The sequence below is a fragment of the Typopeltis vanoorti genome, chromosome 16 (assembly GCF_054136105.1).
Source record: "Typopeltis vanoorti isolate ZY-2024b chromosome 16, IOZ_Tvanoo_1.0, whole genome shotgun sequence".
In the NCBI taxonomy this organism is placed as follows: Eukaryota; Metazoa; Arthropoda; class Arachnida; order Uropygi; family Thelyphonidae; genus Typopeltis; species Typopeltis vanoorti.
In genome coordinates, this window is record NC_143564.1 from 106,336,348 (window position 1) to 106,356,641 (window position 20,294).

Consider the following 20,294-nt stretch of genomic DNA (forward strand, 5'->3'; position numbering starts at 1 on the left):
CATCACTAAACTTGAACACATTCATATCACCTTTTTTGGACAATAGCTACAATCCCAACTGAATCCAAAGAATATTAAGATCCCAAAACCACACTACTCCTCCCTACTCTCCAAAACAGAGACTACACCACATCTATTACCATCCCATATCTGGGGCACATCTGAAAAACTGACAAGAATTCTAAAAAGATACACCCTTACATACCATATAAAAAAACTGGCATCCATTATTTGTTCCCTCAAAGAACATCCACAGTCCCTAGATCTGTAAGGTGTCTAGCATGTTCATGCAATTGCAAGCTGTCCTATTATGGCCAAACAGACACAACAGTGAACATCAGAATTTCCAGACACATTCAGGGCTTGCCTACTATGCTTTGGATGCCCACCACAAGATACTATGGTAAAAGGCCTTTCTTTACAGAAACAAATTCAAATACGAAAGCCTTTTCCTGGAATCTGCTTCAGCCTTAAGGAATTACCCAAACCTCAATAAATATGGTTGTATAAAGTTGTCTAAAGTCTGGGAAGCACTTATCCTGAGAACGTGATGGATGTGAATGTCAGCCTAAAAAAAGGGAAAAGGGATCTTGAATGATATTGGAGCATTATCAAAAATACGAGAGAGTGATATGAAATCTTTCTTTCTTCTGGATAATAATACAGGACTATGTTTTTATATCAGAGAAATTCACTAAAGTTGCCTTCATCCCACTTGAGAATGGTGAGGAGACCAGTGTTTAAATATTGGTTATGGAAGATCTTGAAGCTTCAATCATTTGATTACTACAGGACTCTCAAACAAAGAAGAGGAATAGAGAATATACTGTCATGAGCAAAACTATAAACAGGATTTGAAGGAAGAGATGGGAAAAGACCAGGAGGTGTATGTAGGAGGAAGAGATAGGTGAGAGTACAGAACTCTGAGGTATTTCAACATTGATAAGGAAATGAGATCATCCGCCATAACATATAGTGAACAACCAGAGACAAAGCTGGGGAATTCAATTACAAATAGAAGGAGGGAGACAGTAAGATGATAGCTTACTGAGAAGGCCTCAATATTAGACATGATCAAATACCTTGGAAAGTTTCGTGAAGATATTTTCAGGTCCAAACTTTGTTTGCTCTCACTGGGATAAAGGATTAAACTAAATTTATTATAGTCTAATCTAGTGAAAAATAAACTTTCAACATCTTTCTCTAAATCCAGAGTAATTTAATAAAAAAAAGGTGGCAAACCTTTTGGCAACTCCTATAGGTAAAGATGACCTTGCTACTGCTTCTGCCTGGTATCTCCAACTCTGGGCCTGGCTCCCACTGAAGAGACCTCATTAAAGGTCGAGTAGCTTGCTCCACCTTTGCTACGAGTTGCCTGGTGTTGTACTACTTACCCAGGTAAGATAGTACAACACTATATTCAGTCCTGAAGATATTTTCAGGCGCAAACTTTGTTTGCTCTCTGGGATAAAGGATTAAACTAAATTTATTATACCATCAAAGGCTGTTAGCCTATAGTATATTAGTACCATCGATGGGATATGAGTTATAAGCATGGAATTTTTCAAGCTATTTTGGGCATCTAGGGTGGGTGTTTCACAGTGCCCAATGAAATTCATCTCCCACCTAAAGACATTTAAAAAGTATCCATGCCACAGTGGGATTCAAACTCACAGCTCACTGGCTGGAGAGTAGACATGCTAACCAGGCTGACACACACACACACACACACACACACACACACACACACACACACACACACACACACACACACACACACACACACACACACACACACACACACACACACGTGCGCACACACACACACAAGGCTACAAACATTTTAATGACTCCTTTAGACATAAAATGTTAATGCTTACTTGAGTGTCACACAGTTTTTCTTTTCTCTTTTTATCTTCCTCCTTTTTGCCATATTCCTTCTTTTCTTTCTACTCATAGTTTAAAAAGTTAATTGAGATTATTATACAAAATCAGTGAAATTAGAAACACATACTGTTATAAAAAATAACAAACTCTATATACATATAAACATATACACTATCTACCAATAATTATCTGGACCTTCCTCCCTATTTGAAGTAGAACATTCCAGGTTTGTTAATAAACATAAAAACTGGTGTATAGATAGTAGGTTGCAGTATTTCATCATAGCAGTTCAATACAGATGGTATGGCAACATGACATGAACTGAGTGACTTCTAGAGAGGTGTCATTGTAGGCTGTCACATCGGTGGCATGTCCATACGTGTCATTTCCACTCAAATGGAGCATCCAAAATCAATGGTTGGCGATGTGATCAACAAATGGAGATGTTCTGGCATGACTAGTGCAGGAAAACACCCAGGTGGCCATCGAAAATGACTGACAGGAAGAGGAAGGTATCAAAACAGGTGGCACACAAAAACTGGCTACAATCAGCACAGACCATCTGTGATGAGTACCAGAGCGCCAGTAACACATTGGTGAGCAATAATATTTTACAAAAAGAATTCCCTTTACTGGGTTTCCACAGAACAGTAGTAGCACATAAGCCAAACATCACAACAACAAAAAAGGTGGCTCGTCTAGCCTTGTGCAAAGAGTGTGTGAACTGAACAATTGACCAGTGGAAAATGGTATTCTGGAGTGATGAATCAAGGTTCAGCTGTTTCCGGTCTGATGGCAGGGTGTGGAGACAGTCTGGTGAATGCTTGTTACCACAGTATATTGTATTCCCCGTAAAGTTTGGTTGTGAAGGAGTAATGGTGTGGGGTGCATTCAGCTGGGTTGGAGTGGGACCACTGGTCATTGTCCATGGTTCCATGAAGGCAACTCAGCACCTTGATATTCTGAATAATCAAGTGCTGAAAACACTATGAAGTTTTTATGAAACAGACTCATGTTACTATCAAAATGACAATGCCCCATGCCACAAAGTTGCAGCTGTTATGGAATGGTATGAAGAGTCCTGACCTCAACACCTCATCGAACACCTGTGGGATGAAAATTGGAGCAGCAATTGAGATGCAAAGCAGCACGTCCTCGATCTGTCACTAAACTCAGTGCTGCTTTGATTGAGGGATGGAAAGAAATTCCACTCAATGTTTGCTGCACATTGGTGGAAAGCCTCTCTCAAAGGGTGCAGGAGGCAAAGGTGAACATACCTAATATTAAGGTTCACCTGCTGGTGTCAATTGTAAATTGCTAAAGTGTCCGGACAATTATTGACAGATAGTGTATGTATACATATAATAGCAAATATAAAAATAAACTCTATATATATATATATATATATATATATATATATATATATATGAAATAAATTTTTTAACTTGGGGATATTGTATATTAGGATAACCAAGTAATTTTATAAACTTGGTTATTTTAACTCCTAATCCCAAGTATGCAAACAATTAAGTTTGTGCCTGAAACAAAAGTTCAAGTCTAAAGATGTTACAACACCAGGGCAACTCATTGTAAAGGTGGGTAAAGCTCTGATCGCTATTCTTAGTATTTTCCCATAATGTAAAGCACATCTCACTAGACAATGTATACTACAATGCATTATGGGTGGGGTCACTACCAAGCCTGGTTTCAACCTTTTTTGAGGTCTCCTCAGTGAGTAGCTAGACCCTAAATACCAAGGTTTTAGTAATACGGAGCCTTATCACCTTTACCTATAGAAGTTGCAACAAGGTGTTTTTATTTTTAAAAACCCACCCATAATGCATTGCAGTATACATCTTCTAGTGAGATGTGCTTTACATTATGGGAAAATACTAAGAATAGTGATCAGAGATTTATCCACCTTTACAATGAGTTGCCCTGGTGTTGTAACATCTTTAGACTTGAACTTTGTTTCAGGCGCAAACTTAATTGTTTGCATACTTGGGATTAGGAGTTAAAATAACCAAGTTTATAAAATTACTTGGTTATCCTAATATACAATATCCCCAAGTTAAGAATTTATTACATCTATATCTCCTCCAGAGATTTTTATTAAAAATAAAAACACCTTGTTGCAACTTCTATAGGTAAAGGTGATAAGGCTCCGTATTACTAAAACCTTGGTATTTAGGGTCTAGCTACTCACTGAGGAGACCTCAAAAAAGGTTGAAACTGGTCTGGGTAGTGACCCCACCCATAATGCATTGTAGTATACATCTTCTAGTGAGATGTGCTTTACATTATGGGAAAATACTAAGAATAGTGATCAGAGCTTTACCCACCTTTACAATGAGTTGCCCTGGTGTTGTAACATCTTTAGACTTGAACATTGTTTCAGGCGTAAACTTAATTGTTTGCATACTTGGGATTAGGAGTTAAAATAACCAAGTTTATAAAATAACTTGGTTATCCTAATATATATAAAATAACTTGGTTATCCTAATATATATATATATATATATATATATATATATATATATATATATATATATATATATATATATATATATATATATATATATATATATAAACTATATATATAAATATATAATATATATATATTATATAAACACATATATAATAGTAAATATAATAATGGGTTTAATATGAAAATTTTAACATGATTTAATATTAACTTTTTTTAAAGTGAATCCTACAATGAGTGAATATATGAATACCACATGCTAAGGTTTCAGTAATTCAGAAATCCTGCTCAAAAAATGAAACAAGACATGGCTTTCTCAAGCTATTTCATACCTATAATAAGCAGTGTGGTGATCCTGCACCAGGCTAGAAAACCAACCACCAAATGACTTTCACAAATATCCATGCAGTGCTACAATGGATTTGAATCTCCTGAATAACAAAGATACGATCAACTCAACCTGGCATGGTTGACCAAATGGATTATTTGACCAACCATGGTTTTAAATATTGACCAAGTGAACTATTTATAGCATTAAATATTGACTGAGTGAATAACCAGTAAATTTAAAAATTTGCTGAGCTAACAGTAGTTTTAAATACCAATTGTGTAAACAATTATTAGTATCTTTTGAATTATTAAATATTATTATCTTTAACCATTAAACAAAGACGACAACACAGTGATGGAATTTTCCTACATGACAAATACAAAATGTTATAATTATGTTGCCAGATCCTGCCTGGATGGAGGCTATGCAGTGATATGTGGGGGGGACTATTGGAGCCATGTTATTGAATGCAGACTGGATGCTTTCTGTATGGGCAACATGTCTAATAGTCTATCTCCTCTCAGAGTATGTGCCCCTGATTTTTTTTTTTTTTTGACCTTCACCTTTGTAATACTGGCATGAGAGTAAACTTAAATAAATGTAGCGTTGCTGTGATTAAATTAATTAACAGACCGCCTTTCCTAGAGGCTTCAGGTTGAAGCCTCCTGAATCACTAAATCTGAAGAGATGAATACCAGTTTAGAGAAATTAGAAATGGTAAAAAAGAAAGAAAGCAGGAAAGTTAAAATCACACAGTACTAAAAGGCCTTAAAATGAGAATAAAGACATAATATTATTATTATTTCACACCTCCAGGGAATCCAAAGACTCATCGAGGGAGGACTCATCTACAACTCTCAATCCACCAACTGACTGCAACTACACCAACGCTATCTACTGCCAACCACCACTACCACTAGTATTTCCACATACAATCACAAACATCCATGCTCACGGCAGGATTCAAACCCGCAGCCTTTTGGTTGCTTTGGCTGGAGAGCGGATACGCTAACCACTTAGCCAGCCAGGCTTGCCAAAAGAAGTTATTAAGAGATAATTTGAATGCATATGATAAGACAACAGATATGGTTAAATTTTTACAGGGAGAAATTAAAAGTTTTAAAAAGAAGTGCATCAGAATTTAAAAATCACGGAAGGACGCTTAATTTAAATGCATAAGTTAACAGAAAATGTTACTATTTAACCAAAGTAAGATGCTTTATAATCACATATTTAAATATAAAAACTTTATATCTGCTCCTAAATGGAAAAACCATTAGTAATGATGATGTCAAAAAATATTATTCCTTATTTTTAATTCCTAATAAATGAGTAACTACATAAAGGTAAACAGTTACCTCAGTGATTATCAGAAAGCTAAAATACATTCAAGATTCAAAAATGAAGAAAGGATAACAGTGAATAACAATAGATCTAAACCTCTAAATCATGAAATGTATTTAAATAAACTCAAATTAGACAGATGAATAATGGACAAAGGATAAAAATTAATAAAATGCAACTTAAGAAAAATGGGAGAATATTACTATACTATTCCAGGTTGCATTAGGAAAACAGGTATCCTAGGTAGCATTGCTTTTTTACATTATTATTATATGGCACCTCCATGGAATCTGAAGACCCGGCGCAGGAGACCTAATCTATCCACACAATCTATCATACCTCTCCTTGAACCAATTAGCAGACAAAGCACTTAAGACTGACTGTGGAAATCCATTTCACTCATTCATCCTCTCCAAGCAAAAAATCTAGTCCTCACACCCCCTACTAACCACACCTTTATTAAACTTCCAGAAATGACCCCCTGTTTGGGTCCATCTAGCCAAGGGCTGAAACATTTCCCCTGCATATATCCTATAAAACCCTGAAGCAACTTAAATGCTTCTATCATATCCCCTCTTTTTCTTCTATCAACCAACTTCTGCAATCCACACACCTTCAATCTAGCCTCACAGGGAACATTCCACAGGCCACTCCCCATATTAGTCACTCTCCACTGCTTAATCATCCCCAAGAAACCCAGAGGACCAGACTAGAGCACAGTAATCCAGATGTGAGACAATCAAGGCCTTATAAAAAAGGATAACTTCCTTATCTCTACTTGTTAATGTGTTCTTCGATAGTCAAGTAATCTTATGGGCTACCTTAGTAACCCTAGCAATATATTCTCTAAACTTTAACTCTCTGTCTATCACCACTCCTAAATCTCTAGCTTCATCTATTTCCTGGAGTACAGCACCATCAATGTGATATACGGCTTGTAATTCATTATTCCCAAAATGCATAATTTTATATTTCTCCACATTAAACTAATAATCATTATCTTTTTCCCACACTGACAGCCTATTTAAATCATCCTGCAAGCTCTCCATTGACTTGATTAACTATTATTCCACCTAATTTCATATCATAAGCAAACAACTGAATATTTCCTTTCAGTTATTTCCTATATCATTTATGTATAAATTAAACAGCAATTGTTCCAGCACTGAACCTTGCAGCACATCATTACTGACCTGTTTTTGCCTTGATTCTGCCCCACCATATACTGCTTTTTGATATCTGTCCAGCAGTCACCCTCTTATCCACTTAACCAGTGTCTTATCCATCCCCATTTGTTCTAAATTGCATAATAGAGTTCCTTGCGGTATTCTGTTAAATGCCTTTGCAAAATTCAGCAAAATCATCATGTAGACATTTCCTTTATCCAACTCAGCTGTTACTCTACTATAAAAAGTTAGTAAATTACTAAGGCATGATAGACCTTTTACAAAGCCATATTGACCCTCAAACAGTATCATATTTTTATCTACCCATTCTTGAATTCTCTTGTTGACCAATTTTTCTAGTACACTTACCACCACGCCTGAGATATTGGTTGGTCTATAATTTGCTACTGTTGTCTTAGAACCTCCCTTATTCAAAGGAATTATTTTGCCCTCTTTCCATTCACTTGGAACTCTACCAGAGCTGACACTTAAATTAAAGAGAGCCTAGTCAAAGGCATTGTCAGTTCCCTTGCACATTCTTGCAAAACCCTAGCTAATATCCCATCTAATCCCACAGATATATTTACATTGAGATACTGCAATATCCTGAGAACCTCCAATTCATTCACCTCTGTTCCTACATTAGAGTCTGTCACATTGGTTAAAACAGTAACATCACTAGGACAATATATCCTTGCAAAGTGGTCACTCAGTAACTCAACTATTTTATCCACTTCTGTCTCCTCGTAACCACATCACTCATTAAAGTTAATCTTCCACAGTTATTCTTCCTCTTACTTGCCACATAACAAAAGAATTCTTTGGAATTTCCTTTGGCCTACTCGACTAGATTCTTCTCATAATCTGATTTTGCCTTCCTTGTCATGCTAGTCACCTGAAGAGCCTTGTATCATTCATGAGTTAACTGGTCACAAACCATTATGTTCTTCTGCAGCTCATGCTTAATGATATTACTCATCTATCTAACTCCTACCTGATTAACCCTCCTTACCCTAGGTATACAATTTAATACTGCTTCCTATAGATGACCCTTATCTATATCCAACGCACTACTAACATCCTTATCCTACAGTGTTTTACGCCATGTACAGATTTAAGCTTTTTTCTAAGCATGTCATAATCACCTGCCTTGTAGTTCCACATATACCCCATCTTGATAGAATATTCCTCATGTTTTACAATCTCCCAAGTCAAGACCACATGGTCAATTTCACAAATTGGAGGAAATGTTGTGACCTTGGTTATGGATAACTCTTCTGATCCCATGACCAAGTCCAATACTCTCCCACCCCTAGTCCTCCTCCATCACATGCTGCCTTAAGTAATTATCTCTCATCAGGTATTTAAATTCTATTTCCTTCCTTCCTTCTTCCTTCCAGTCTATATCTCCATAGTTGAAGTCCTCCATAATAATCACTTGATCTGTACTCATTGTACTAATTTGGTGATGCATGTCTACCAGATCATCTGTAGAACTCCCTGACCTATAACAACAACCAACTGTATATTTTGTCTTACAGGCTTTAATATGACACCAGATTATTTCAAATGAATGGCCACCTTCCCGCCTCTCCTATTCTTTTTGGTTGCAATTCATCTGCTATCATCAGCAGTACTCCTCCCCCATCCTATTTTCTCTGTCTTCCCTGAAAATACTAAACCCTTCACTTTTAATCCCTGTAACTACATCATCTGCTGTTAGCAAAGTCTCACTAATGCCTATAACTTTGGGCGAGGTTGCACTAACCAATGCCAAAAACTCATCTCTCTTGTTCTTGATACTTTTGGCATTAGTATGTAGAAACTGAAGCATCCCTTTAGTCCCCAACCCACCTTTACTTTCTGAATTGACTATACTATTTCAAGAGACAATTTTGAGAGACTAGTTTCCTCACTTGGTCATTCTCACACTCACTCGCATCATGAGTGCCTTCACAAAAACGCATTCGCTTCCACTCTAATTTCATAAGTTTCCCTGAACACACTTCAGCATGCTTGGTGAACAAAGCTCTCTCCAGACATTTAACACCAAAACCATTCAGATGCAGTCACCAGCATTGTACAAATCCTTCTTTCTATCAAAGAGAGACCACAGATCCATAAATTCTACATCATTCCTTTTGCACAATCTACATATAGACTCATTGGCTATCAATGCCCTCCTCCTCAGTTCGCATCTATCATAGCATGGTAGGTGACATAATTTTCACCTTCATGCTCTTCAGTTTTGCCTCTTCTACCAACTCCTTTACATCCTCCCTCATAGAATACTTCTTGCCCCTTAAATCATTTCTGCAACCAAGACAATCATTTCCTTCGACTTCTTTTGGCATTTGGATTGCCTTGGCTAAAATTGTGAATTTTTGCACCCAGAAAACAAGATGAACAAGATTTTGCCCTGCTTTCATTAAGCACATCCCTAATCACTGAGTCTCCATACATAATTTTCTCCTTAACTTGTTTTTCTTGTTTGTTTGGTTTTTCTTTATTATTCCTTTGGATCACCTGTTTCTTTCTTTTTTCAGAGCTGCTTAACTCTTGCCACTTCTGCAATTTTTCAATTTCACTCTTTGTCCTATGAAGGATAACATTTATGTGCACTAGCTCTTTATTAATATCCATTTCATTCTTGTTTATTTCCACTGCAGCATGTTCAACATTAATAACATAATTTTCCATCTTATTGTTGGTATTTGTTGCATTCTCGTCACCTAATAGACACTTTTAAAACACTTAGTACATAATTTCTCTCCAGTTTAAATTTCCTTCAACATATTTTTTAATTTTCTCGACAAATACAGTTCATGTACACTGCACTGAATAATATCCCACAAATTCAAATTGCCAGACAACATGGTCTTTGCTGCCATTGTTCCAGAGCCAGATAAGATATCTGTCTCTGGATTTAAAAAAATAATAATTATAATTATAAATAAATACACAAATAAAAAATTAGCAAAAGGAGTGACTCAGAACTGTGAATATCCTGTGAGACAATAGCAACATATATGATAAATGAAAGAAGCGGTATCTGCACTGTTGATCTACTACCTAAAAATTTAAGAAAATTTGAAAATGATATTATTAATTTAGATGTATCAACTCGAAGTAGAACTTACTGGGTTTGTTACTAAAACGATCCTTAATATAAGCATATTGAATATTTTGATCTATTTTGTGAATATAAATTATAAATTAAAATATAAATTATAAATTAAAGAATATTACAATAAAACAGATGTAATACCAAAAGAAATGGCAAACTCTTAACAAACCATTATACAAATCAAGTTTTCCCGTATCTCTGAAAGGTGGTTATTTATCTACTGTTATTACATTCATTTACTCAGGAACGAAGCAATTATAATGAAAAATTTGTATTAGAATAAATCAAGTCACTGTTTTAGGATTTGAAAAATGCTGAGATGTCATAAGATTTCATAATTGAATCTAATAAGCCAATAACTGTAGAGAATTCTCAGTTAAGATTGAAATCAAAGTCAATGAAGATAAGTTGCCTATAACATTGATGAAAATAAAATACATTTAAGTATTTTGACAAGACAAAATGCCATACAGTAACAACAGAAAATGGAAATTATACCATACAGCATTTAAATAATTTTTAGTAAAACTAATTATTATTATTATTATTAACACCAGACCTCAATTGACTCAAAAGACTCATTGCAGGAAGTAGACTGTTACATATAAAGCCCATCAAACTGTGCCTTTAAACTCATTCAATATATTTGCATTTACCATAATGTCAGGCAATGTATTTCACACTACTCTCCATGCAAAGAATTTGTTCCTTATGCTCCTGCTCACCTCCTTATACAGCTTACAGGGATATCCCTCTTGTTCTACTCCCTTCCTTCATTCTATGAAAAATTTCTTCTACATCAACCCTGTAACAACCCTTTCCCAAATAGATGTCTCAATCATATCTCCTCTCTTCCTCATATATACAAAGCTTTACAAATTCAATTCCCTCAATCTGTCTTCATATTCCACACCCAAAGATCAGCTACCACCTTAGTCTTCTCTGGACCCTTTCCAATACATATTCTCAATGCCATGAAAACCATAGGATGAAATCTGTGCACAATAATCCAAGAGGCCTGATCAAGGCTGTAATAATACAATGGACCCAAAACCTCCATATTTCTTCATGTTAAGGTCCTCTGCATATTTGTCATAATCTGACGTGATGACCTTGTCCACAATCACCATGCCAAGGTCTCTTGTCTCCTCAACCTCCTCCAAAATTTCCCGACAAGTGTATACTTTGCATTCTACTGTTACCTACCAAATTTCAGAACCTTACAGTTTGCAAACACTGAACTGGCAGTTTCATCCTGTTGCTCACTCATATAATCTATTCAAGGCTCCCTGTTATGTCACAACATCTGCTTGATTTTGCATCTCTCTTCCCAGTTTTGCATCATCTGCAAATAGTTGCATACCACCATTAAAACTCATCCCAGTATCATTAATATACAAATTAAATAACAATCATCCCAAGATAGACCCTGTGGAACACCTCTAGTAACTTTTCCCTCCCAGGAAACTGCACCCACTATCAGAGAGCTAGCTGCCTATCTAACTGACTAATCTTTCACCAATCCCATCTGCTCCAGCTCACTTAACAACTTGTATGGCAGCCTATCAAAAACCTATGCAAAATCCAAAGTTTGCTGGAAAACACTGCTGTTGACAAAAGATTTGTTTATTATAATTATTTACAAGAGGAACAGCGAAATTCTGATTAAACAAACCTTTAGAAATAATATCCTTAAATGATTGATGGTAACAGGCATTCAATGAAGGTTCTTGTACAGACTGAGGCAAATAAGATTCTAAAGAAGTTTCATTTAAAGGATATGTATTTATATGGGACATGAATTCCTGATCATTACTAAATTGATAAATAAAATCATCTAACATTGTTTTAATTAATGATCTATAACTTTCCAATTTTCTATGTGATTTTATTGCATTGAAGGATCTATAAGGTAGAAGAGATGAAAGAGCCATATTGATGTTTCACTCATCACCAATTAGTAGGTTGACCTCTCTTGAAGAAAGAATTCATTCTTCTTCTTTTTCTGGGGTCCATCTAGCTTTGGCTACAGAGATAAGAGCATTTTAACCACAGCAGGATGTTTAGATGATCGATGAACACTGAGATCCCAAGCAGAGGAGAAAGAATGAGGGCAGGAAGAACACAGAAATGGACCTTGGTCACAATTAGAAATACAGGAGATAGAGTTGATGATGATAAGGCTAACAATGGTGTTTCTTGTAGTACCATCCTAAGACAGGAAAGTTCCTTTATAATATTTGTTCCTGTTTTCTTTATATACTTGTTATAATGTTGTTTCCGTCATAGTGAGCAAGAAAACATAGGAGGAAATAGAATGTACTATTGGCTAGACAAAGCCAGACAGCCTGCCCCACAAGAAGGATGATACTCCACACTTGTCAAGCCCCAAGGCTGGTATGGAGTGACTTTGCAGACAAAAGGAATTATTTTCCCTCTTTCCACTCCCTTGGAACTCTATAGTTCTCTTGCACATTCTCATAAAATGCAAGCTATCTAATCCAACATCCATATTTTCATTGAGATTCTACAATATCCTAAGAAGCTCCAATTCATCCACCTCTGTTCCTACATCAGTCCCTGTCACATATGCCTTTTTACAAAATCCTGCAGAATCATCAACCATTCCCTTTATTCAGGTCTATTATGAAAAGATACTAAATTACTAAGGCATGACTAATCTGTCTCAATGACATGAATCACAAAGCCATTGTCACTAATAGAGAGCACCACAATCTTATCTATCCATCCCTGATTTTTCTTTGAGCTCACAACTAAGTCACTGTGCAGGAAGTTTGACATAGGAGATTTTGTGAAATGTAGTGTGTGTGTGTGTGTGTGTGTGTGTGTGTGCATGCTATGTATTCATTGCCAAGAGAAAATGAATTGTAGTATAAGGGTTATTTTCAGGAAGGATAGAGTAAACAGGATAGGGGATGGGGTGCTGGTGATGATGGCAGATGAATTGCAGCTAACAAGAGTAGGTATCAATTATGCAGATGGCAGTTCATTTGGGTCAATCTGACGTGAGATTGAGGCCAATATTATAAATATAAAATTGGTTGCTGCTATAGGCCAGGGGTGACAGGAATGATGTAGAAAATTCTGCATTAGCAGATTAGCACAATGAGTGCAAGTCAAGTAATTATTATGGGCAACTTCAACTTCAGAGACATAAACTGGAAGGCGGAAAGATCACATGGCAGGAAGGAGATGGAATTTCTACATTTATGGAGAAATAATTACTTGAAGCAGAATGTGACAGAGGGGACTCAGGATAGGAGAGTATTACATCTTGTTAATCTTAGAGGGGATTAATCTTAGAGAGGAACTTTACATAGGCACATAGAATGTATAGGATCGAAAGATGAATAATCTTGATATTGTCTGTAAAGAGATGGAGAGGTATAAAATTGACATCATGGGAATTACAGAGATCAGATGAAATGGAGAAGATCAGTTCAAAATACAGGATGGGAAGCAAGTTGTTTATTTAGGAGGTGACTCAAAGCATCATGGGGGCAGGGGGTAGCTGTGATACTGAAGACAGTTCAACCAAGGACTCTTTTTGGTTATAATCCCTTTAATTTTAAAGGATACTTTGTATTAAAAGTTAAGGTTCATCCTACCAATGTGTCAATTATGGTAGTTTATGCACCCAACACAGACAGGTCTGACGAAGAGAGTGAGGAATTCTATGAAAACCTACAAACTGTTTTGGACTGCCTACCAAGGAGATATGTACTTTACATCATAGGGCACTTTAATGCAAAAGTGGAAAAAATAAGTGAGAGTTAGGCTTAAGCATGGCATGTTTGGTCTGGGTAAACATAACACCTGTGGCAAAAGAATGTTGGAATTTGCTCATACTAACAGATTAGTTATTACTAATACATGCTTTCAGAAGCACCCATGATGGACCTATACTTGGACATCTAACACCAGTGGGTCAAGACACCAGGTTAATTAAATCTTGGCTCTCCAATGGGTAGAAGACAAGCATCTGTGATGTGCATACTTGTTCTGGAGCAAGACTGAGACTTCAAAACTCTCTATGTCAGGCAAATCTCAAAAAATTGGATGTCATAGTAATCCCTAATGGATTCATAGAAGAAACACCAACACAGTTGGATGATCTTTTGGAAACTAGTGAGAAGAACTCACTGGAAATACTCTGGGAAGAAGTCAATAATACATGATACAGTCAAGAAGTATCTTGGCTCAATAAGCAGACCAAAGACCCATGGATATCAAATTCAACATGGGATCTAATCAAAAGAAGGCAGCTGGAGAAACCAAGAGACATAGGGACTGAAAAATATATGCTATTGCTTAAAGAAGTCAGAAGAACTATGATGCAGGATGAGGAAAATTTTTATACAAATGAATGTGAAAATACAGAGTTCCAGATGAGGAAGCACAATTATAAAAGGATATTTCATTTAGTTCATGACCTAAAGCGCAAGTTTTAGTTCATATTGAATGTTATCAAAGACAGGAATAGAGCAGTACTACAAAAGAACTGCAAATCAAAAACAGATGGAAAGAATACTGTGAGGAACTGTACAGAAGATAGGATAAAGAAAATATGGAGGAGCCCTCTCACCAGGAAAATTTTAATTTGGAACCTTCTCCACTTAGGCATGAAGTTGAAAGAGCAGTTAAACAGCAATAAGTTCCTGGATGCAGATGGACTCCCAGCAGAGTTAATTAAGGCCATAAGAGATGGAGGAATAAGGGCATTTCATAGGCTGATTACAAGGATTATGGGAGACAGGATCATGGCCTAAAAACTGAAAAAGTCAATTTTCATACCACTACATAAGAAGGGAGATATGAAGAATTGCAAGAGATATAGAACTATTAGTTTAACTTCTCACGCAAGCAAGATTTTATTAAAGATCATTCTAAATAGGACTGAGGCCAAAGTCAAGGAAGAGATACCTGCAGAACAAGCAGATTTTAGGAAAGATAAGATTACCGGAGATCAGATCCTTTTCCTTAGACAGATCATAGAAAAGTATAAAGAATTTAGACTCTCTATATAAATACCTGCAGAATTCCTGATACAACTTCAGAAGAAAGGAACTGTAGAAATAATCAAAATAATAAATTTAATTTATAACAAAGGAGAATTACCAAAAGATTTTATTTATTTATACCTATACCAAAGAAAAGTAATGCAGTGAACTTCAAGGATAAGTCTCATTTCCCATACATCAAAAATACTTATGAGAATCTTAACACAAAGAATTCCATCTAAGGTGGAAGAATTTCTTGGAGAAGATCAGTTTGGTTTCAGGAAAGTAGGGGAACAAGAGATGTGATTGGATTGTTAAGAATAGTAAGTGAAAGAATTCCAGAAGTGAATAAAGAAGTTAATATCTGTTATATAGATTTTGAAAAAGCTTTTGACTTTGTAAAATGGGATAAGATGGTGGAAGTAATGGAAAAGATTGGTATAGATTGGAAAGACAGAAGGATAATTATTTCATTATTATATAGGACAAACTGCCATGGTGAGAGATATATATGGTACAACAGAACGGGTATCATTGGCGAGTAAGACAAAGCTTGTGTTCTCTGTCACCAATTTTATTTAACATGTATTCCAAAGCAATGTTAAAAGAGGCACTGGAGAATTCGGAAGAAGGAATAAAGATTGGAGGTAGACAGATATTTGCAATAAGATACGCAGGTGACAAGGCATTATTATCAAATACTGAAACAGGATACAGCATCTGTTGAACAGATTACTGGAATCCTGTATCAATTATGGAATGAAAATTAACATAAGAAAAACAAAGGCAATGAAAATAGCAAGAAAAGAGGCAAATAGGTTGGTCAATTGGTAGAGCTCTGCTACTAATGGCTCAGCAAGTTTGAGCGCAGTTAGTAGTTGGAAGGGGAACAATCGTTCAATGCTGTTGGCACACTCTCCCTCGATGAGTCTTTGGACTCCCTGGAGGTGTCACATAATAATAATAATAATAATAATAATAATAATAATATGGATATCAGAATAAATGGGGGAAAACTGAATCAAGTAAAGATATTTAAATATCTAGGAAGAGTGATTAGCAGTGATGGAAGATGCAACAGTAACATAAAAGCAAGAATAGCAATGGGAAGAGATGCCTTTAATAGAAAATGGATTTTATTCAGAAGTAAAATGGATAGAAACCTAAAGAAAAGACTAATAAAATGTTATGTGTGGAGTGTTGTCCTCTATGCAGCTGAAACTTGGACATTGAAGAAAGAAGAAAGTAAGATTTTGGAAAGCTTTGAGATGTGGATTTGGAGAAGGATGGAAAAAATCAAATGGACAGATAAAATAACTAATGAAGAAGTAAAGGGTAGAAGAAGAAAGAAGTCTGTTAAGGAGGATAAAAAGAAGAAAGGGAAACTGGTTCGGACATATTCTGAGAGGGAATGGAATCATCAGAAATGCCATCGAAGTAAAGATAGACGGAAAAAGACTCAGAGGAAGAGTAAGGAAAACAATTCCAGATGACATGTTGAATGGAGATAGGTACACAACCTTGAAAGAGAAGGCTCAAAACAGAAGAGAGTGAAAGGAAAGTTATTGCTACTAAGAGAAGAACCTGCTCAATTGCAGAATATTCAAGAATAAGAAGATGGGTAATGTGTTTCATAGACTATTCTAAAGCTTTTGACTGTATTCAGCATGTGAATACAGTCAAATACTGTGAGAGGTAATGAAAATAATGGGTTTTCATCAACACATATCAGGTTGGTAGCTAACTTGCACAGTGAGTAAGAAGCCAATATAAGAACAGGTGTTGGATTAGCTGATTGGCTTGGAAAGGGAGTTAGGCAAAAATACCAACTTCTCCTCACCTGTTTAGTACCTATGCTGAGGATATGTATATCTTGGATAAGCTCAAGATAGAAATTAGGATAGGTAGTAGATTGATCAGTAATCTGAGGTATGCTGATGACACAGTACTCTTTTGTAATGACAAGGAAGAAGTTGGGAAAATTCTTGACAAAGTTAATGAGATTAATAATAACAGAGAATTTCAGCTCAATCCTAGCAAGACAAAGATTATTCTTCTCAAAGAAAATACAGACAAGGAAGTTTCTGAGAAACAAGTGTACCTTAATGGAGAAAGAATTGAGGAAATCAGCAAGTTTGAGTACCTGGGATCCATTATTAATGTGAAGAATTGCAGTTCAGAAGACATTAGAAGAAAATTAGGAATTGCTAAAACAACAGTCAAAGACTTGTGTCCAAAATCTGGAGGGATGGATCAACCTCTGCAGTAACAAAGTTGAGGATTTTGGATGCAGCTGTTTTTCCAACAGCAACTTATTCATGTGAGACTTGGAACCTGCTGAAGGGGTCTGCTAGGATAAGGACAGCTGCTTTTGTGATGTGGTGTTACAGAAGGCTGCTGAGGATATCATACAGTGAAAGGCAGACAAATGGATGGGTGCTAGAAAGAATCGGTAGAACTTCACAGCTCCTTAAATATATTCACAGAAGAAAGTTGAAATACTTTCTTCTATGAATTTTGGGACACACTGAAAGGATGGAAGGAGGATTTCTCAGTAACAATACAGTAACAGAAGATAAAGTTCCTGGTAAAAGAAGAATTGAGAGACTGTCAATGAGATGGACAGATAGTTTGTCTGGATTGACTAATCTTCAGAGAGTTGTAGCTTCCAGCAAAGCATATGACAGGTCCACCTGGCAAGGACTGGTGTGGCACATCACTGATCATCCGAGTGACCATATGACATCTCTTGATGTCCTGTAAATAGATGGATGGGAATATATTGTTAGTGGTGAGGAAAGTAAGAGATCTCTGGGTGGTGGTGGATAAGGATCTAAAATTTAGAGGACACAATGCCAAAATTGTGAGTTCACCCTGGAACAAGAGTTCCATGGTGATTTTTGCACCTTCTACTCCTCATGTATGATCTGTGTGAATGACAATGGGACCTCCCTCGATGATTCTTTGACTCCATGGTGATCTTGGGATAATAATAATCATAATAATATTTAGATGAGGCTGATACAGAACCAAAATGGATTCATGATGGAAGAATTATGGAAAGCTGTTAAGTCAGCAAAGAACAAAAGTCCTGAAGAAGAAGATGGCATATTAGCAGAACACATGAAATCAGGAGGTTTACAGTTTCATAAGGTCATAATGGATATGTTTAATTAATTTATTTATGAGACCAGTAACTCACCTTCAGTTGAAAGAGACCAGATAAAGGTTCCCCACGTCATGGATAGGAATCGAACCCAGGTCTTTCCGACCAAAGAGCTTCACCTATATGGACAGAGCTACAGAGGCTCATATGTTCAATGATATTTTAACAACAGAAAAAAGTCCAGTGTAGTTGCATAAATCCTTGATTATCTTATTACTTAAAAAGAGCAACAGTGATGATATTAATAACTACACGTCAATCAGTCTGCTATCACAATTGTACAAAATATTTATATCAATTATATTAAAACAGGATTACAAAGTTTTTGGATGATGCACAGCCATATGAACAAGCAGGATTCAGAGCAAGATTCTCTGCAGTAGATCATATCCACACTATTTACCAACTCTCCAAACAGTGAAGTCATCTTCCTTATGAATTTCAATATCCAAAACATTAGCTGGCTAACTGCTTCCAACCATACAGATCGAGCAGGTAGATATGCCAACACCCAACACCTTTGCAATCACAAATGATTTGACACAAATTGTCCACATACCCACCAGAATACCTGACAATCCCAACCATTCCCAAAACATTTTGGACCTCTTCTTCACCAGTGACCTGTCTAAGTACAATGTGAATGTTTTAAAAGAGGTAAACCGTGAGTAGACATATCGGTACACAATAAATAATGGAAAAAACTCACGTAGAAAGATTATTTATTAGTATAATTTTCGCCTGTGTGTCACAGGCATCCTCAGTACATTAAGCTCAAAATTAAACACTAACTGACAATTCCAAAAAGCGCCACCTAAGTAGCTGGTGTAAAATAACTAAAAAGGTCAATAACTATCCTAAAAAAATAAAAAATAAAAATAAAATAAAATAAAAAAATTAATACAATAAAAAGTTAGGAAAGATTAGCTGATTTGTAAAGTACTATCTCCCATAAAGGGGACAGACGTAAGCCGTCGGATCTGTTTAAGTTAGGAGAATGAAGTAGAGTTTCACATGTTTCTTTATAAAGGCGTTCCATGAGAAACTGACTTTTGTGAAGAACTCTTGTCTTTCTCCAATGAACTCTGTGTCTAGTGAAGATGGCATGTTCAGAAAGTCCAGACTTTTCAGGTTTAAAGTATTCAATATAAGATTGGTGTTCTTCTAGCCGAATAGAGGCAGATCTTCCCATTTGTCCGAAATAAGATAATCCACAAGAGCACGGAATCTGGTAGACACCTGGATGATTAAGATGTGGAAGCTTGTCCTTAGGAGAAGTGAGAAAGGTGGAGATTTTTCTAAACGGTCGAAAGGCAACAAAAATATTCAGTGGTTTTAAAACTTTTGCTATACGTTCACTGATGCCTTGTACATAAGGGATAGTAATGCGCGTTATTTCCTCTGTGTTTGAAGAGGAAGACATATTAAAACTACTCAAAGTTCTTTCAATGAAGCAATTCTTATAACCATTAGATAGAAAGGAAGAAGTTATGTATTGTAGTTCTTTCTGTAAAAGATCGTCTGTAGAACAAAAGGAGTGGGCCCGATGAACCAGTGTTTTAATAGTTCCTGCCTTTTGACTGGGATGGTGATGAGATTCCGCATGGATATAATGGCCTGTATGAGTCTTCTTTCTATAAACTGAGAAATGTAGGTTACCATCTGGTTGGCGAAGAATTAGAAGATCTAAAAAGGCTAACTGCTTATTTGATTCTATTTCTAGGGTAAACTTGATCCTAGGATGAAGTGCATTTAACTTAGTGAGAA

At 36.1% G+C, this 20,294-nt stretch overlaps 1 protein-coding gene across 3 annotated transcripts in view; it reads right to left on the reverse strand.

Moving 5' to 3' along the window:
• The window catches only part of LOC150098246 (dynein intermediate chain 2, ciliary), a 504,968-nt gene that overhangs the window by 233,213 nt on the left and 251,461 nt on the right, over positions 1–20,294 (reverse strand). For all 3 annotated transcript variants that reach the window (XM_090405921.1, XM_090405922.1, XM_090405923.1), the window contains one exon: positions 1,881–1,949. In XM_090405921.1, coding sequence (XP_090262047.1) covers positions 1,881–1,949 — 69 coding nt within the window. The remainder of the gene's footprint in view (positions 1–1,880; positions 1,950–20,294) is intronic.